Here is a 21,020-nt window from a genome sequence, read left to right as displayed (position 1 = left end):
AGGAAGACCGTGATTGCTGGAGCAGACCAGGTGGGAACATGAAGCCTGAGCATAGAGGCCTGTGGGTGCCTGCAGGTAATGAGCAGGTACTTTTGTTAACCATCACACCTGAGCTTACCTATCTGGGCTGTCCGAGGCGCACACAGAATCGATCAGCCCCACATCCAAAGTGCCCTGGAAAGGAGCGAAAAGCAGAGAAACTCAGAGAACCATTGGAGTACAGCACACATCATGATAACACCCCTAGATGATGCCTCTCCAAGCAGGCAAACAAAAAAGGCTCCTTCTTTTTGTGTTAACTGTGAAGTAATAGTTATCTAAAGAAACATTCCCCTTCATTCAGTACAGACAGCCTTGAGACAGGGCAGAATCTACAGTCTACTCATCAAATAAATTATAAGCGAATCTTTCTGTCTTGTTCCTAAAATACTTTCAGTGAAGAGTGTTTATGAACTTCTTTCAATCGTACCAATTTTCTGATTTATATTATGATCTATCTTGAATTTTATATTTATATGAAAAGGAAACTACTTCTAAAATATGGTTTTGTGGCTCTGTTTATACATGTCTGGGATAGAATAACAATAGAATGAATACTATTTGTAATTCAGTAAATCTTTTGAAGAAAATATAATAAGCTTAAATGATTTCATAAAAACTGGAATGCTTTTTGTTCCAGATGGGCAATCTGTAATCTATTACCACTCAGAATCTTCTATAATTTCTTGTGTTTCTGAATGATTTTTACCAAGATATTCCTGTTTCTCTCTTTCATTATTATAGTGTGTGTGTGCTTAGTTGCTCTAGTCATGTCTACTCTTTGGGACCCCATGGACGATAGCCTTCCATGATGCAGGACATGGATTCACTGTCCATGGGGATTCTCCAGGTAAGACTACTGGAGTGGGTAGCCATGCCCTCCTCCAGGGGATCTTCCCAATACAGGGATCAAACCTGCATCTCCTGCATCACAGGTAGATTCTTTACCAACTGAGCCACCTGGAAAGCCCAATTATTATACTATTACTTACTTAAAAAAAAAAAAAAAACTGTCCGCAAGTTCCTGGTCCCCTTGCCCCTCTTGGGATTGCCCCCCTCCACTCCACCACAGCTTACATACCACAGCGTTTTGTGGGTTTGCCTGCTCATCATGCATCTCCCGAATCTCCTGGTCTGTGGATGCGTGGACCTGACTCAGCACACTGAACCACTGGCTGTGGGAAGGAGACAGCGAGGGTCAAGGGATGGCCAATCTCTGCACTTACAGAACAGGGACACCCTGTTCCACCTCCCATCTGCTCTGAGCAACTTTCTTAACTTGCCTGTTCCTCACGGGTAAATGTAGTTACACTACCACCAAAGGGGCAAGGGTAGAAGAAGCAGCCGAGGTACCTTGAAGCACCGTCTGATGCGACTTCCCATCAGTGGGAAAACCCTTTTCTCTGGCCCTACATTCACATGGACATTTAATGGTGATGACAATGAGTTTCTAGAGAAATTGGCAGCAAGAAATAAGACCCTCAGTTCTATCCAAAACCCTGAGGTCAAGAGTCTTTACTGAAGATATTACTTATAACCTACGGAACATGCAAGTGCCTTCTCAGCTTTAAAAAGTGTATTCTGAGATAAGAAGACCTATAATATAAGAGCATCATCTTGGGTGTCTACTCAATCCCAGGATGAGGTTTCCAAACCCCTGATGGATTTCTACCTAGGTGCATAAAACCACAGGAGAGTTGGAAACAGAAAACAAATGCCTGAAGCAGAAAATTATTTTGACTAGAGAATACTTCTGCCTTCATTTCAAAAGGTTTTTGGTACTTCCAGCCTTATCAGATTCATATAATGAAGGAAAACAGGTCAATTCCAGAAAAGTCAAGCAGAACAAAAGTTATGTTGTAACTAGAAACACAATACACGCTTGAGAAAAATGACTACACATGTCCAGTTGTCTGTTGGTCTGTCAATCCATCCATCCATTATTTACTAAGCAACTACAAGTGAGAGGTACCGAATGTGAGATTCCAGGACATTCTTCTCCTGCAGGGGGCTGAGCAGACACATATACACACTCCTGTAGCTAAAGCTGAGAAAGTACTTGGTATCCAATGGCATGTTTAAGTAAAAAAATTAATATCTATATTTAAAGGTAAGTCATGTAAATTATTTATAGCAAAGCACTAACATTTTCTGTGATTCCTAAAGCAGAAACATGTAATGAAGAGCTTGAAAATACTCAACACAGAGAGACTCTTAGGGAGACCAATGGAAACATTTTAATATGAATTTGTTCATCAACTCTAGTTAATCCAAAGGCAGGACTTCAGTTATTGCTTTATAAAGCTCAAAAACATCCCAAGTCAAACACGGAGCAACAGATACATTTAAAACGTAGGTCACATGGGATCAGATAGACAGACAGATACACACACACACAATCTGCTGTGGCTTCCATCTGTACAGGTGACCCCCTCAAATCTAAAAAATCTCTTCTCCTAAATCAAGTACAACTCAGAATCTGAAAAAGAATTTGTAAAAATGTGCTCCACCGGTCAGGGCAAAAATTCCTTGGCTACAATATTCCAAATGTTAAATTTAGCAGGTTCATTATGGAACAAAACCGACAGGGCTGCTGCCAAGCGCTAGGTCTATAATTCAGTCGCAAAGCCGCGGGCATTCCCCGGACCGCAGAAAACCACACTTGGTCTCCAGGAGTCCCAGACAGAATCATGGGGCTGTAATTCCAGGTCTGCTTGTTTTTCCAGCGTGTGTCATGATTTATGGATCTGAGCAGGGGTTTTAGTTCGTTCCCATGGGAAGAAATTATTTTCTTTGCCCTTAATGCTGCTGCCATGGTGTTGTATCAACATAGAAACATCCAAAGGGCAAGGGGTCATAAAGGCCCCGAGAACTCTCTGGAAGATTCTAGTGATTTCTGAGCTGAAAAGTGAATTCTCCAGGCAAGAATACTGGAATGGGTTGCCATTCCCTCCTCCAAGGGATCTTCCCAATCCAGGGACTGATCTGGATTCTCCTGCATTGCAGGCAGATTCTTAACCATCTGAGCCACCAGGGAAGTTCTGAAAAGTGAAGAACACAGGCCAAAGGATGTCACCCTCATAAATTAGAAGGTATTTTGTGGCATTGCTCAGATGAGCATTTTGAGCTCAGACGAGCTCCTTTTGTTGGCGCTGGATGACAGGCAGCTCCAACCTGACCCGACACACCCAGAAAGCAGCAGGGACAGACAAGACACAGGCTGTCCTGAGCGATCCTGCCATGCATCATACTGAGGGGCAGACCCCGGTCCTTGATTGGTGCCCATTGGCATAACAATGGACATCGAGGTCCAGGAAAGTCAGACAACCTGCCACAGCCAGTAAGAGACACCACTGTCTTCTGAGCTCAGTCAGAAGTCTAAGCTTCTAACAGAGGCTTTCTGCCTCTGTTCACTAGAACTGAGCTTGCCTTACTTTACAGATTATTCTAGCTTTTCTCTGTACCTCAGTCTCCTACTCTGTAAAATCGGGTAACAGTAACTCCTGCTACCCTACTGGGTTGTTGTGAGAATTAAATGAGTTAGTACACGTGAAGCATTTTGAACACTGCTTGAAATGTAGTAAGTTCCCGCTAAGTGTTAACTAACTCTCTAGCCACAGAATTCTTCACTGTCACAGCCTTAAGCACCCTCCCAAAAGCCACAATCCTGGCATTTGTTTAAACAGCCAGTGGTGAATGTTCCTGCTTTTTCAACCCTTAAGCAAACAGAAGCTGCTCCCTTCCAAAGCTCAGAAGCTTCCACAGGGTGGCTTTCAGCTGTGTGTAGGAGTGCAGTTTCCATATGCCACTGGTGACAGTAAAAGCCTGAGTGCACCCAACAAAGGGTCTGTCCCGTGGCAAGTGAAGCTGGAAATCCACGTGCTTTGTTACTGTAACAGACATAAAGAGTCCCCAGGAGACAAGTGTGCAATACATTCAGCTCTTCCAACTCAGTCCTTCAACCATCCTAACAGAAATACCCAACTAGAAAAATCAGCTAAGAGCTTTTCAGGGCTGGTCAGTGCCACAGTGACCCATGTGACCTCCAGGCCGGCAGAGGAACGAGGATGTAGTTACGACCAAGTGGACAGCACAGCACCTCACCTGGCGTCTTCTGGGGATTCTGCAATCAGATGGAAGGTCCTGTCGGCCATGATGATGTCAATCCCGTTCTCTTTGCTGGTGTTATCTATGATCTCCCTGCAGGGGAACACAAGCACCCAACGCAGATCGGGAACAGAGAATGAATGCTTGAGGAGGGGCAAGAAGAGAAATTTCACAGTAACTGAAAAATCAGACACCAGTCCTTCAGCCTTTTCACTTTGAGAAATGATGAAGGGGCCTCTGGGGGTGGGAGATTCCTTCTTGCTCAAAAAAGGGGGGGGGCTGTGCTGGGAGGGTGGTGTGGAGAGGCGGGAATGGGGTTGGGGGAGGGGCCTCTCTTCTCCCCCTGGCCCATCCAAGGCCCATCCAGTTCAGATGCCCCAGTCTGCCTATACCTTCCCTTGGCTCCCCCACTGCTCTATAAAGGACCCACATTGAAGCCAATCTGCAAGAGCGCTTTCATTCATCACAGCATTCCAACAAGGTTTAAGGCCGCTGCTGACACCTCTGACTTCCTCTGATAAGGGCACACTATTTCTACCAGGGGCTTCGGGGTGAAGAGCAGGACTTGAGTGTCTCTAGATCTCAATTCCACCTGAATCTGATCCTAACAATCTTAAACAACTCTAGAGGTTCAAACTCAGTGGACCAGGCTACGAATAGCAGGGTAAAACAAGCAGCTGTTGGGATGGGACCAGAGGTGGCGATCTCCTTGATGAAGAAGGGTGTTGGGGATACAGACAGCTTGCTTTGACAGCTGAAGTAGCACAGCTGTTTCCAGTAAAACACTTATTTTACAACTAGAACATTCAGCAGTCCGCTTAGAAAAAATAAATACTGTATGACCTTTTAGCTAGAGTTACTGAGATGAGATTTCTTAAAGGAAATCAACCCTGAATACTTATTGGAAGGACTGATGCTCAAGCTAAAGCTCCAATCCTTTGGCTACCTGATGCGAACAGCCCACTCACTGGAAAAGACCGTGATGCTGGGAAAGATTGAAGGCAGGAGGAGAAGGGAGCGACAGAGAATGAGATGGTTGGATGGCATCACCGACTCAATGGGCATGAGTTTGAGCAAACTCTGGGAGATGGTGAAGGACAGGGAAGCCTGGAGTGCTGCAGTCCCTGAGGTCGCAAAGAGTTGGACACAACTTGGCAACTGAAGAACAACAACTAAGATAAAACATTTTGAAAAACCAAGATCAGAATTCACACAGGCGTCTGTGGTGCCTTCTCAGGAGTGAAGAGAGAGGTGACCCTCATGGGGGAGCAATCAGCCAGGTGTCTGATACTGCAGCCTCTGGAGCAGGGTGACAATTTTCAGGGGAAATCTAACCAGACCACATCATCCCAGACCAGCCCCTTAGATTCCTGGGAACACAGTTACCTTGTGTATAAAATGAGTGGGTGCCATGGTTCTGAGCCACAGCAGGTCCACCAGAATCCTGGGGAACATTCAGAAAACCCAGGTGGAGTTTTTCAGGGTAGAACCCAGTGACTTGCATTTATAAAAAGCTTCCCTGGAGATGATGATACTGTCAGGGTCTCAATAAACACAGCATGTCAACTACCGGATAAATGAGGCAGCATCTCCAATAACAGATGGGGAGTGAAAGAAAAGATGAAGCGGATGGTATATACATTGAAAGCAATTTGAGAGATCTGTCAGCTGATCAAAAACTATGACCCTCATTTGGATTCTGATTTGAAGAAAGAAACCAACCCGAACCAATAACACTATCACCTCCATTTATAAGATAACTGGGGAAATCTGAATAATGACTAGAATTTGGATGACAGAAGGGGTTCGTGTTCCTTTTTAAATGTGATAATAATATTGTGATATTTTTGAACGTCTTAATCTTTAAGTGAATACCAAATATTCACAAATGAAATTATATGGTTAGGGCTTGCTTTAAAAATGTAGTTTGGGGAATTCCCTGGCAGTCCAGTGATTAGGACTGGGTGTTTTCACTGCCATGGGTGTGGGTTCAAACCCTGGTTGGGGAACTAAGATACTTTGAGTCACGTAGCTCAGTCAACCACAACAGAAAATGTAATTTGCAGGGGGGAGAGCAGGGTGGGATCACAAATGAAACACCACTGGCTGGGAGTGGGAAACCACTGAACGTTGAGTAATGAGCGCATGAATTTCATTCTAGTCTCCAACCTATGCTTGCGTATGACTGAAATTTTCTATAATACAAACTATATATTTTTTATATAATAAAATAAAAAATGAAGAAAACCTTATGATGGTGAAACCTTAACAACTCATTGCCTTCTCTCTACAGAACACGACCAACAGCTGAAAATAACACTTCTTACCTCTATAATTTCTACAGAACACCTGGAGAACAGGGCTCTATTAAGCATTCATTTGCTATACAGTGAGCAGCAAAAGGAACATCCATCAAATTTACACTGGTGAAATTCACGACCGTAATTGTCTCTCTCAGCCTCCTGGCATCTGTGACTCCCCCCGCCCATGGGGTGAAGAGAGGACCATCGTGGTATATACGGCAGGGGGAAGACTGCAGGAGGCTCAGAGCTGGGCCATGCTGCAAACACCTGCAGGACTCAGATTCAAATGCCCACGAACCCATCTGACTATGGAACATGGGATCCTCCTGAGGAACCCTAAAGCGGCAGCCTGGAAAGTTCCAATACTCTGCTGTTTGCATTTCAGTATTTATCCTTAAAATTAAATACATAACTGATTAAACTCTCCACTTTTCAATGAACCATTTTCTAAAGTTCCTGATGCTGGTTGAGTAGAAACGGGATGTCGTTTTTAGGTCTCATGAATTCAGGGGTTAATTCAGTCTCTCAAAGCTTATTTTTACCCGTTTTCTAAACATACATGATTACTCAGTTTGAGTGGGGAGTAGCTACATGCCATCCCCAAATTTTATGCTCAGTATTTAGTTATCCAAGAAAACCAGCTACCCCTCAATTCTCAGTATTTTCTGAAAACCTTAATTTTTAACAAATACAACAGGCCCTCAACAGTTAAATGCTTTGATTCAAAAGAACCCGGAAGAAGGGAATTCCCTGGTGGTCCAGTGGTTAGGACTTGCTGCTTTCATTGCCATGGGCCGGGGTTCAATCTGTGATTGGGGAATAAAGATTCCACAAGCTGAGTGGTGTGACCAAAAAAAAAAAAGGTGGCAGAAAAAGGAGGGTGTTGGATTCAAACCCCAGCTCTGTTGCTCTCATTGTTGGCATGAAGAGCCCAGGAAACCCAGCAAAGGTGGGACACAAATGATTCATTTCACTCCCCTCCAGATGGACTGTCCGCTCCCAGGATAGCCATCTGTTGGCTACCGTTGGGTGTGGGAAGAAATAAAAGTGATAGGCTGATCCATAGAAGGATGACGAGATGCTCAACCAATGGATCAATATCCCCACCATGAGTTGTGTGTACAGCCAATCACATTTCCAACAGGTTAGTTCTATGTTCAGTGAGCATCTTATAACCCAGAGATGAATGTTTGAAAACTCAAGTGAATTTTCCCAGATGGTCTTATTTCTCTGATTTCCTAATAATTCAACGCACTGAAAGGAATGGTGAGGACTCTCGATCACCTCCTACAACCTACTGCTTCAGAGAACATGTCCCAGACAGCCTGGAGTCAGGGACCAACTTGATGAAGCAGCCCCAAGCCCCTGCCAGGGCCCATCAACGTACTTGGCCGCCCGGACCTCCACGGTGCCCTTGAGCTTCTCCTCGCTGTCGTTCTCGAAGTACATCAGCTTGGCCTGGCGGAGGACAAACCAGCGCTTCTTCCAGTTTCTCCTGGATAGGGTGGAGGAGCCGCCACCCTTCTTGTGCAGCCAGCCTTGCTTGAGGGCCTCCTGCTTGGAGCGGAACCACAGGAACGTCTCGTCCTTGAGCACGCACCAGCGGCGCTTCCAGGAGTTCATGAGGCCACCTGTCTCCCCAGGGTTCGGGGGGAAGGGAGGGGTTTGAGGAAAGTCCATCAAGTTGGATGTTAAGATCAGTAGGTCTTAAGGTTCAGCCCATCCTTAACTTTGCACCAAATGTCCTCCCTTCAGACATGCCCCCAACGATGGATCATAGCACTGCAGGGTCATGTTCAGGGGGAACAGGGGAGGGACCACACTGGCTTGCTTGAATTATATCAGAAGCCTTCCTGGGACTTCCTGGGTGGTCCATGGGTTATTGCAGGAGGACACAAGTTCAGTACCTGGTCAGGGAACTAAGATTTGGCACACCATTAGATGCAGCCAAAAAAAGAAATACAATCTTTCCTTATTTCCAAAGAAGTTCCTACTCACTTAGCTTAGAAATCTTGGTGAGGACCTTAACACCAAGACTACAAAGGGACTGATATTCTAACCCGGAGTGAGGCAGGACCATGGGGGTTGGGGTAGAGGGTTGGGGAGAACCATTTCCATGCTGATGGATCGTGTTTCTGTCCAGACACCCCAGGGAGGGGAAATTAGTTTAAACTGTGTCCAAGTTAACACTTTCCTTCTTAGTCTAGTCAATGTGAGGAACAACATCTATAAGATTCAGGAGTTCAGCAATAAACTCTAACTTACATAGGAAAATAACATGTCCCTTTTTTCAACAAACATCTTCAGAGAAAAGCATCATTATCTGAAAATGGTTTACATGTCAAGGTATAAAATTTAGACTATGAAACAAAGACTCCAAACTGTGACAGCACCGTGAACACGAGAATTTAGCTGTAATTTCTTTCATGAAAATTAATGTGGTTGAAGGAAACTAGACCAGGATTTACAGATATTATCTTTTACAACATAAAAAATATTTCTAATAGTCTTCCAGCAGGATAATTTGATTATTCTTAGATTCCCAAGACACTCAAGAGTGACATTTTGCCACAAGTCAAGAATCTGTTTTAACAAATCCACTGAAGAATACCGCATCTACTTCAATAAATTAGTTATCTCTTTGATCCACCAGTAACACAAATAAAGAGTATCTAAATGTGGATACTGAAAATGAATATAGAGGAAATGCTTTCCTTTTACAGATTAGAAATATATTTAAAACAGACATTCTCAGATTAATTTTTTCAATGGTTGCTCAGTGATTGCAGATCTCAATCTCACAGTGGAACAAGAGAAGCACAGGTAACACTGGCTCGTGTGTGCCTTGCAGAGCACACGTTTCGCTAACTCTTACAGACGACAGTCCTGTCTCGTATCTACAGAATGTCCTGCTTACTTAGCTGAGAAGCCTTTGTGATCACGCCAAGCACCAGAGCTGTTTCCTAACAAACAACAAACTTGCTGGGGACTAGCAGGAGAAAACTTCTTTTCCTTGATTTGTGGCTTTAATCTAAGTTTCTCAAAATAAGCCAAGAGGAAACTGTAGTACAAAGTTATCCGATTATCTTATCGTCTTTGAACGATAAGGGTTATTCACAGTTGTTTTAAAGACACAGATTACAACAGTCATCACTACCAGTCACTCCATTGTGCTTCCGTTATTGATGGGACTCACGCCCAGCCCTCCCTCCCCCATTCCGGGGGCCCCCTTCATATTTCATCTAGAAATCTGACCAGTGTTCTTAGTTTCCTGACTGTAAACACCTTCAGGAGGTTATTAGGCTGGTGCAAACTCATTTACACTCACAAAATATAATCTGATGGTTAGATTTGCCTTATCACTCGTTTCTTTGAAACTTTTGGTCACAACTTAAGGCCTTATTAAACATCAAACAACAATGTATCGGAGATTAAATGGTGATGCAGTTACACAATAATTTGTTTTATTAAGAGATGAGTTTGCCAAAAGTTCACTTGCTTACCTTCTTGAGCTTTTAACAATTTAATGTTGGGATCTGAGTGCTCTGAATGTATATTTACTTTTTCATAATCTTCTTTGTTTTAATCAAGATGATTATATAATAAATGAATGCCATATATTACAATTAAGAGTGATTTACAGGGAATTTTTAAGCTAACTTAGAGAACTAGATAAATTGGGGGTGAGGAAAATATAAGAATTATAAAAAGCTTATCTTTATTCTGGGAAATGCACGAGAAAATCTTAAAATGCTATGATTAGATACTCATTACATTATTAGACTCTGCTTTGTGATGACATTTTTTTCCCTCAACAGATTATTTGGTTAGAATTCCTCAATCTTTTTCATCCCAATGCAACTACAAGAATTTCCATCAAAAAGTACCTTTCACCAATAGGAAGATCTCCCCTAAAACAAACCTGGAGAGGTTTCCATGGGCCCTTTGAGGCTGCGAACAGCAGAAATTTTAAAAGTAAGTGACCGACGTTAGCAGCTACACAGATGTCAAAGAAGGAAAGTGAAGTAGCAAAAAAGAAACCAAGTTAAAAGGAAAAAAAAAATAAACACACAGAAAAAGTATTAAGGAGAACAAAAGAGGTATGAGAAAAGAAAAATATACCAACAGAAAAGAGAAGCAAAGGCAAGCACAGAAACAAAGGGTCAGAGAAAACACCAAGAACTCAAACCATCTGGGGAGGGTGGGTCTTGTTGTCTCCACTCGACCCACAAGACTTGGCCTCTCCCTTCATCCAGTCCAGGGCCGAGCGAGAAACCAGACAATCCCCTCTTTTGATGACCTACATAAAACTGGTGATGATTATGGTTTCTCCCGACCCCTCTTCACTGATTTGGAAGTCAAGGTCGAGAACACGAATAAGCCACAGGGACAAGGTCTTGATTAAGTACTTTTCCAGAAGAAGGGTTCTTCAAGGTCCCCAAGCATTTTAAGGTCCAGTTCAATATTCCAAGTTCCAAGGCAATGAGAAAATAAAATAAAATTCTCATCATGAGCAAGGGACAGACAATAGGTGTCACAGGCAGTTCAAGCCAGGGGCGGCCCACTCTCAGATCTTTACTTTTCTGTGTATAAGACATCCCTCCAGGGTCTCTAAGACTCCTGTGGGAAGCAAAAATGGAGCTTTATTATTGTAATGGGTTGCACCAACCACAGCGGCAGCACACAAGTGTGTCTGTACATGTGTAAGAAAGAGAAAGGGGAAAAGATGTAGGGACAGAGAAAGGGAGGGAGGAAGACAGCACAGATATGAGATGTGAAGGGCTGCCCTGGTGGCTCAGATGGTAAGGAATCTGCCTGCAATGCAGGAGACCCGGGTTCAGTCTCTGGGTTGGGAAGATCCCCTGGAGGAGGGAAATGGCAACCCACTCCGGTATTCTTGCCTGGAGAATTCCATGGACAAAGGAGCCTGGTGGGCTACAATCCACGGGGTCATAAAGAGTCGGACGCAACTGACTGACTCACACACACACACACGAAACATGGAGGCAACAGAGAGAGATGGCTTGAAAACGGTGACAGAGGCTGCAGACCCTTTGTCCTAACGCACAGTCTGATCGGGTCACCAATGCCACACCACCATGGCGTCCCCTCCATCCACCTGACAGGGCCTAACACCAGGGAAGGGGGATGTGGGGAGATTTTCCCGGTCCCCCTTCCATCAGCCTCAGTTTCCCATCGCTTCACCCCTGACCCAGGCACCAGGACAGACGCAGGTCATACCTTTCATGTACAGGAAGCTATGGAAGTAAGGCAGCGTGACACAGCTGTACACAGAGTCCCGCCGGTACGAAAGCTCGTCGTCTGTATCAAACCGAGAATCGAAGTCCTCTTCACTATCTTCAAACTGAACCAGGGTAGAGAGAGAGAGAGCCAACAGTGAGCCACAAGGACAGAAAACAATCACCAGAAATGCCCAGCACAGATCAACACTGAAAAAATAAAAGTAACTGACGAAGAAGCCACAGGCCGATTTGTGACAATAAAATGGAGTGTGGTCATCAAAAGAATTCAGAATTACAAAATACTGACTGCTGGTGTAGAGTGGTCGGTGGACTTGAGATGTAGCACACGAGACATACTTTAATCCCAAGACTCTGTATTCTAAGTACAACACTACTGCTTAAACATGTAATTTTAATCAAACCACTCAAGAGTTAATCCCCTCTAGGTTACTGTGCTAAATGTATCTTTCAAATCTTAGCAAAATCCAGAGACCATTTAACACATGGTCAATGAAAAGAAAGGAGAAAAAAAAGTGAACTACAAATAAATCCAGAAGCTACAAAGGGCCTGCTGAAGCCTGCAAAGTTTCCTCCCTTACAATGAGAACAATACACAATATCCTGCAGTGAGCCTGAAGCTACTGTCTGGAGCATTCTCTGAAAGGTCCCTGGTGAGCCTCATTAGAGCTTAGAGCGGGCCTTATTTCCCAACCTCCTGCAAAGCCAGGAGAGACACGGGCCAAGTTCTCCACTGAGCATGCCAGTTTTCTTAGACGTTGGGCAAAATGCAGTTCTCTGGGTTTTGTGTTGAAGCTCCAACAGGCCCATTTTCTCACCGGATTGCTTCTGGCAAGAGAGATGGGTCTCAGACCAGCTATAAGGCCCTGCCTTTGGCCCATCCTGTGGGGGGATGTCTTCATCCCAGGGAGGGTGCAACAGGGGCGTGGATGACAGACAACTTCCAGCCCAATGAGGGCGGGCAGGGGGCAAGAGGCGGGGAGGTGGGTGGCACCAGGCCGGCGGGTACTCACCGAGGACTGAGCGCCCTCCGAGCTGAACCGGTAGGCCCCCGAGCTGTTGTAGGTGCCCACGGAGCATCGGTAGTCTGGGGACCACTGGCTGCTGCAGGAGTTGGAGAAGGTCACGCTGCTGCCGGAGGTGATGGCCCCGTCCTCGTAGTCATCTTGATCGTAATCGTAGTCGCCCTCTGGGGCGGGCAGGGCCCCCGGGGTCTGGGGCAGGCAGTAGGTGGGCTCCCCGGCGGAGGAGTCGTGCTCCGAGGGGGCCAGCAGCACGGTGCTGTCAGCGCTGGGGCTGGTGGGCACCACGGTGTCGTTCATGTAGGGGTCCTCCTCCGAGGACTCGTCGCTGGTCCGGATGCCGCTGGTGCGCTGGTCTGAGTGGCCGTGCTCGCTGGGGTTGGGCGAGTCCTTGAACGCATCGTCGTCAGCCTCGAAGCCCTCATCCACCTCCTCCTCCTCTGGGTAGGGCTGGCTGAAGTTGAAGCTGGGCTTCTCCGCCCCGGCGCCCTGCTCGCCTGTGCACCCGCTCCCCACCGACAGGGAGCGCTCAATGTTGCGGACGCACTCGTCGATCTCGTCGAAGTTGAGCGACTCCAGGAACTCCTGGGCGGCGCGGCAGGCCTCGTCCTCCAGCCGCCGCAGCTCTTCATCCCGCAGCTGCTGCAGCTTTTGCAGGGACGCCTCGGTCAGGGACAGCTCCTGCCGCTCCTTCATGCGCTGCAGGTCCTCGATTTCCTTCTCCAGCCGCAGGATCTCCTCCACCTGCTTGTTCTCCTTCTGCTTCTCCAGCTCCCGGCTCAGCTCCGCTGCCCTCTGACTCTCCTGCTGCAAGGCTTCCAGTTCCCGCTGCTTCCGGGCTGCTTCCTCCTGGATTCCGGAGGAAGGAAGAGGTCAGGAAGTGACCCTGCAGAGAAGGGGGGCAGCGGCCCTCCCGCATGATGCGATGGGGCCGGTTGTGTGCTGATCTGCACCCCTCCCTCTGCCAAACTGCCATGTGAAGCCCTATCCCCCAGTTCAGTTCAGTGGCTCAGTCATGTCCAACTCTTTGTGACCCCATGGACTGCAGCACACCAAGCTTCCCTGTCCATCACCAACTCCTGGAGTTTACCCAAACTCATGTCCATTGAATCAGTGATGCCATCCAACCATCTCATCCTCTGTAGTCTAACCCCCAGGACCCTTGGAATATGCCTGGATATGGGGACAGGACCTTAAGGAAGTGATAAAGTTACAGTGAGGCCCCGAGGTAGGGCTCTAAGCCAATCTAACTGATGTCCTTCTAAGAGGGGACACACACACAGACACCAGGGAAGTATGCACACAGGTGTAAGACCATGTAAATGACATACCATGAACCTACAGAGAGAAGCTTCAGAAGAAACCCACCCTTGCAGAAACTTATCTTGGATTTGTAGCCTCCAGAACTGTGACACAATCGATTTCTCTTGTTTAATTCCCTCCGGGCTGTGGTACTATATATCATAGACTGAGCAAATTAGTACAGTGGCGCTGCTGGTTTAGAGCCAGCATGCTTTTGTGATTGGCACAAAAATCTTAGACATTCACACATTTTTACCCAACTGTAATGGGTTAGAAATGGCAACAGAAACATCTCTAAAATCCTTCTTCCTGTGTCTTTAGTTTTGAATCCTTCTCCCTATATGATTATTTTAGTTTCTAATCCCTGGGGCAAAGTGTTAGTGAAAGTGTTAGTCACTCAGTTGAGTTTGACTCTCTGTGACCCCATGGACTGTAGCCCACTAGGCTCCTCTGCCCATGGGATTCTCCAGGTAAGAATACTGGAGTGGGTTGCCATTTCCTTCTCCAAAAGTGTCAGTAGTGGGAAGGTAACAGACAAGATACCACGTGGTCGTGGCGTTTTTCACCTGTTGGGCGCGGAGCTCCGCTTCTCTTCGTTCCCTCTCTCTTTCTCTAAAAATAGTCAAGAAAAAAGACAATGAAAATAAATGAAAGCAATGAAAAAAAAAATCTGAAGAACCACTTTTCAGAAAGCCAAGGTTTTTTCCCCAAGATTATTGTTTAAAAAACAAGTCACAACACTAAGCTTCTGGCGCATTCTGCTGATGCACAAGCTACAAATGCTTGCTCAGCAGTTGAGGGGCACGCTTTAGTAGCATGCTTGAAAAGTCAATAAAAATCCACATAAAACAAATATTCAAATGGTTTCCAGAGGAACATAGATTACTGTGATCCCATCTCCCAGTTTTCCACATTGTTGCATCTGCGCCAACCCTATTCACATAGACATCTCAAAACGAGCACTAACTGGGCTTCCGTGGTGGTCTAGTGGTTAAGAATCTGCCTGCCAATGCAGGGGACTTGGGTTTGAACCCTGGACTTGGGTTCGATCCCTGGTCCAGGAAGATTCCACATGGTGCAGAGCAACTAAGCCCATGTGCCATAACTACTAAAGCCTGCAAGCCTAGAGCTGCACCCCACCATGAGAGAAATCAGAAGCCCACGTACTGAAGAGTAGCCCTGCTCGCTGCAACTAGAGAAAGCCTGAAGGTGGCAATGAAGACCCAGCTCAGCAGTAAATAAATCTTAAAAAAAAAAAAAACCAGCAATAATTAAGTTAATGATCCCTCCCAAACCCTTAAATCAAGCTAAACTCAACGTTGACGGCTACAAGAATGGCATCTACCATTACTAGGAGCTAAGAGTGAACTTTTTAACAAAAGCTTTGCTAAAGACGACTTAAAAGGCATGAAGGATGAACGGGGTGTCTTCCTTGGGCAACACAGACAGCTATTCTTTGCATGAATAAAAATATGCATGAAACTGGGTCTTCAGTGGTGCCAAGGAATTTTATCTGACCCACCAAGAGATACTGTTTCCAACAGCAGGTTCAGCAGCATGCTCTGGGAATTACGGCCTCAAGGCTGGATCCAGAGCATAAAAACTCCAAAGGTGTCCTGTCTTGTTTCATGCAAATAAGGAAAGTCCATACCTTTCCTCCTCCTCCCGTTTCCTCTTTTCTTCCTCTTCCCGTTTCCTCTTTTCCTCCTCTGCTCGTTTCTCTGCCAGCAGTTGTCTGTAAACTCTTCTGGCAATCTGACCTCGGAGTTGCTTCTGGAAAACCACAGCTGCTTTTTTCAGGTGCAAAAATCTCCTCCTCAGGAGGAAGGCCCTGTAGTTCTTCTGTATGATCACTACACAATCAAGGACCTTCTTGTATTGCTTTCTGAAAAATGAGAACGAAAACAGCACAACAGCATTGCTGAGGACGGAATGAGGCCACAAGCTCTTCACAGGAGTTTATGTTAATGTTACACGACAAGAGAGCAGGATCTCATTTGGGGCTGATCCACTCATTATGGGACTCATTACAGGGAGCCAGTGAGTAGGCCCTTGTGGGCAAAACAGAAGAAAAACAAAAGAATAATAACAGAACTCAAGCAAGAAGCCTATCATCATATTGGCTAAATAAACACATCACTCCTAATAACTGACTTTGCAAAGTCCTGGCAGGAAGTGAGGCTGTAAACAGAACCATGGGATGTGATACTTTCTGCTGTTCTTAGGAGCAAAAGGGAAAAGGATTCACCACCGCAGGATGGCTTTTATGTTTGAGAAAATGTAATGTATGATGATGAGATGATGACCAGTGGACCAGCCCGCTGGTCTAGGGATGCACGAGAAAGTGCCTGTCTCATTGGGCAAACCCGGGAGAGGGGGCCGCTGTGGACCCCGTGGGTCGACACCAAGGTAAACTGGCGAACTGCCTGTGGCTTCAGTATATGGCCCCAAGGAGCTAGGGAAACTATTTAAATATCTCGCCCGATGCCCCCCAGAGACACTACTGCTCTGAGACATCACGAGCCCCTGTTCCCACTTACTGCCCACGTCAAGCTAACTGGCATCACCAATTGGGAGCACTGCCCTGGCCCTCTCCTTAGCCTGGTCCTGATAAGAAACCATCTGGGTCTATTTTAAATGAAAGCATATAATAGCCAGCACCATCAGGTGAAACATACTAGACACACCCCCTCCCCTCTGCATACTTCTTACCTTGCCAAGTAGCCCAAGACGTGGGCCCGGATCACCATGGCCGCCCGCGTCACCTCCTCTTCCCGTCGCTTCTCCAGTTTCTGCTCCAAGGACTCACGAAGGAACACCTGCCCAGGAGGAAGTGACATGTCACAACCGCAGAGTGGCAAGTATAGGGAAGGCCTCTCGGAGTCAGAGATTGCTTTGGGTGGGTGGAGGGGTGAGGGTAAGGCTTTTTTTCTCTCTCCGATTTTTGCTCCAAACACAAAAAGCAATGCTGCCCAGCAGAGGGAATCTCAAATTCCTAGTGGGGAAAGGATTTTTTAATATCCCATCTGTCAAAGACTAAGACTTTTGTAAAATGTAGTCAAAATATATTACCAGAAAGAAAAAAAACCTAAGGATATTTAACATAGAAGTCCTACTTTTTTGTTTATTATTAGTTCAACAGGCATAAGACGACTGTGAAATTGCCACTGAAGTTTATAAACACTCATCTCATCGTGGGCCAGGGCAAACAGGTCAGGGACCAGCACTAGTCTGCACTAAGTAACAAGAGACGTGAAAAGACCCCCTAACGAAAGAAGCGGAGGGGGAAATAACCAAAACGTTTGCAAAACGTTATTTGTCATCACGTGGAAAGTCTCTCTTCATGCTGTCAAGTGATTACAATCAAGCTTCTTGGCCTCAAAAATAAAGCAAATTAAAAATTTGATATTTAAGAGTGTAATTCTGTAAACTGTTTGAAATGAGCACTGAATCACTGATGTTACAGCCACCACAAGACAATCAGAATCAGGACTAAACAGATGGTAGCTATCTGTTGGCCTGTTTCTGGCTATGGGCACTTCAATACTAAGCTTGTCATTTACATAAAATAAGTGTGTCTGGTAACTGGCATTTGTATCAGAATCCCTAATATTTGAAAAAGTATGAAAATAAAAGACCCTCCCCTCAATCACAGCAGGGCGTCCCTGGTGGCTCAGACAGTAAAGAATCAACTGGCAATGGAGAAGACCCAGGTTCCATCCCTAAGCTGGTAAGATCTCCTGGAGAAGAGAACGGCTACCCACTCCAGTATTCTTGCCTGGAGAGTACCATGGACAAAGGAGCCTGGCAGGCTAAAGTCATGGGTCACATAGAGTTGGATACAACTGAGGGACTAACACTTTCACTTTTTAATCACAGGAGCTTTTAATTTTGTATTTTCCAATGTGATGCACACCTAAGAAGTTTTGAATTATTACCTAAAAAAACTAATCCCAAATACTGGTCGGGGGTTAAATGACACACTCCCTCATTCATGATTTCTTGACTTATGCTCCTGTGACTCATTCTGGCCTACAACGATGCATCATGTCCCCTGATGGCACATTCTTCCAGACTTTCTGCTCTGTTTCTTCCAAGACATTTGAACAAAAAAGCAAATAAAGAATTCTACCACCATGTGACTCACAGAAACCTTACCTACTCCTGCTGTGGATTTCTGAGCATTTGTAAAACTCTCCCACAATACCTCTCCCAAAAAACCTTTTCATACAATGCTCTTCCTACAATTGCAAGTAATATGCTCCACTGATGCATAAAGAGACTGCAAGGTTAGTAAAAAAAAAAAAAAAAGAAGCAGAAGCTACAAGCATAAACTATGTTTGTTCGATAATGATAAACGGTTTCCAGAAATATGAATCTCTACCAAAACAATAGGTCAGCAGCAGTTTTCACCAAGACTGGACTTCAAAGAAATATTTAAACTTCTCTTTGAGATGACTCTTCTACATTAAGGAACTTACTCAAATGTTTCTGCTTACTATTTAAAAGAAAAAGTAATAAAGTCTTTTTTTTTTTTTTTTTTAACATTCGCCATTTACTTTTTTTTCTTTTGACGGAGCTGTGTGGTATGGCATTCCAGATCTTAGTTCCCTGACCAGGCATCAAACCTGCACCCCTTACAGTGGACGTGAAGCTGTAACTGCTGGACCCCCATGGAATTACTCAAGTTAAATCTTGACGAAGAGTGATGACAGCGGTGGTGACATAATAAAACAGAAGTGTTAATTCCAAAGAGCCATATATTTATCACATGAACAAACAGGAAGCTTTATGAAGGAAAAAGATGCTTGCTTCTTAGAAGGAAAACTATGACAAACCTAGACAGCGTATTAAAAAGCAAAGACATCACCTTGTTGACAAAAGTCCATATAGTCAAAGCTCTGGTGCTTTCAGTAGTCAAGTAGGGATGTGAGAAAGAAAGAAAGTGAAAGTCACTCAGTCGTGTCTGACTGTTTGCAACCCCATGGACTACACAGTCCATGGAATTCTCTAGGCCAGAATACTGGAGTGAGTAGCCTATCCCATTTCCAGAGGATCTTCCTGATCCAGGAATCAAACTAGGGTCTCCTGCATTGCAGGTGGATTCTTTACCAACTGAGCTATCAGGGAACCCCAGGAATGTTGATGGTTGGACCATAAAGAAGGCTGATCACCACTGATGCTTTTGAACTATGGTGCCAGAGAAGACTCCCGAGAGTCCCTTGGACTCGAGGAGAGCAAAGCAGTCAATCCTAAAGGGAATCAATCCTGAATACTCATTGGAAGGACTGATTCTGAAGCTGAAGCTCCAATACTTTGGCCATCTAAGGTGAATAGCCAATTCATTGTAAAAGACCCTGATGCTGGGAAAGACTGAAGGCAGGAGGAGAAGAAGGCAGCAGAGGATGAGATGGTAGCATCACTGACCACGGACGTGAACTTGGGCAAACTCTGGGAGACAGTGAGGAACAGGGAGGTCTGGCGTGCGGCAGTCCATGGGGTTAAGAGAGTTGGACATGACTTAGTAACTGAACAACAATATGAAAGGAAAAGCGTTTTACACCGTATCAGAAGTCTAAGGACTCTCTTGATTGGATCAGAATCAGAGAAATACCTGTTTTAGTTTCATGCCCATCAAAGAGAGCTCTCTGCTCTGCCCATTAGACTTACATCCACATCTTTATCTAGATCCTCTTTCCATAATGGAAAACAGAGCAAAATGCTTTAGAGACCTGACTTGGCTTCATTAAGAACATCTACCCTGAATTTATGCAGTGACAAGTGGGAATTGATCCAGTTCTTCCAGCCCAGGGTGCCTTTTGCCACGTCACCATGTTCCCAGGACACAGCCAAGATAAAGTTAGCAGGATCCAGCTGCTGTGAGTGGAGGTCCTTGTCGGGAATCATCAAACAGCCTAGGAAAGGTCAACACCCACTCAGGGGGCTGCTCGGCCAACCTTGACTCACTACCCAACATGAATATTTTCCTGTGGCTCTTTTTTAAAAAAAAATCCTTTCTTTAGATAGCTTAAGAGCCTATGGATTATTCTAGTAAACAGGTCTTTTAGAACACCGCTTGCAGACTTTATTGCCACGGAAGAAGTAAGGTCTGGCAGTGTAGTCCAGGTGACCGGAAAAGTGAAACGTGCTAGAGTCACAGGGCAGAGGGAAAAGTCTAAGCCAGGCAAAAAAAAAAAGAGGGGAGCAGCTGTCCACCTCTGCCTCCCTAAAATCAGCTTCTCAGGGGGACACACATCACATCTCCTGATCGGGCTGCTCCAGGGGATCAGCCAGCCTCCCGTCTTCTTTAGGGGTGCTTCCCCAGCAGATTTAAATCCTTGTCTTTCAACAACTAGATGTGTTTTTTAAGCCTGTGAATTCAGTCCTGGTGCCATGTTTGATTTTCTGACTACAGCGCTGCCCACAGTTCCCTCTACCGTGTAAGTGTCGACAGAAACTTCTTATCCAGAAGATCTGGATGCTCCTTAGTGGTTTACGGGTTTAAATGCAAAGACCTCTGGCAGTAGCACAGACAGAAACACTGCTAGCATATAATTAAGTCAAAAGTTGGTCAAGGTCAAAGCTATTTAGCGGATACAATTCAAATGCTCTCCATGTTTACATTTACTTCCTAATATTTACATGAAATGATAAGCTTCCATTCTACTGCCAATGTGTCACCAGTTAAAATTTAACTCCTCTTTAAAGACTTCCTTTTCTTGAATACTTTTCTGATCGTTTCAATTCACAGTGAGCTCTCTCCTGGAGCTGTGTCCTCATTCCTTAAAGAGATCACACTATAATTTATTAATTGTATTGGAAAAAACTCTGATGCTGGGAAAGACTGAGGGCAGGGGACGACATGGTTGGATGGCATCGTCAACTCAATGGTTATGAGTCTGAGCAAACTCTGGGAGACAGCGCAGGTCAGGGAAGCCTGGAGTGCTGCAGTCCATGGGGTCACAGAGTCGGACATGACTGAGCAA

At 45.2% G+C, this 21,020-nt stretch overlaps 1 protein-coding gene across 1 annotated transcript in view; it reads right to left on the bottom strand.

Annotated features, from left to right (window-relative positions):
* The window catches only part of MYO10 (myosin X), a gene marked incomplete at its 5' end in the record, with an annotated part of 261,542 nt that overhangs the window by 17,768 nt on the left and 222,754 nt on the right, over positions 1 to 21,020 (bottom strand). Inside the window, 9 exon segments of the mRNA NM_174394.2 lie at positions 119 to 174; positions 1,121 to 1,214; positions 4,144 to 4,239; positions 7,837 to 8,080; positions 11,691 to 11,814; positions 12,724 to 13,581; positions 14,601 to 14,646; positions 15,686 to 15,919; positions 16,747 to 16,853. Coding sequence (NP_776819.1) covers positions 119 to 174; positions 1,121 to 1,214; positions 4,144 to 4,239; positions 7,837 to 8,080; positions 11,691 to 11,814; positions 12,724 to 13,581; positions 14,601 to 14,646; positions 15,686 to 15,919; positions 16,747 to 16,853 — 1,859 coding nt within the window.

The sequence above is a fragment of the Bos taurus genome, chromosome 20 (genome assembly GCF_002263795.3).
Source record: "Bos taurus isolate L1 Dominette 01449 registration number 42190680 breed Hereford chromosome 20, ARS-UCD2.0, whole genome shotgun sequence".
In the NCBI taxonomy this organism is placed as follows: Eukaryota; Metazoa; Chordata; class Mammalia; order Artiodactyla; family Bovidae; genus Bos; species Bos taurus.
Note: the sequence above shows the minus strand (reverse complement) of the source record. Positions and strands in the feature narration are given on the sequence as shown.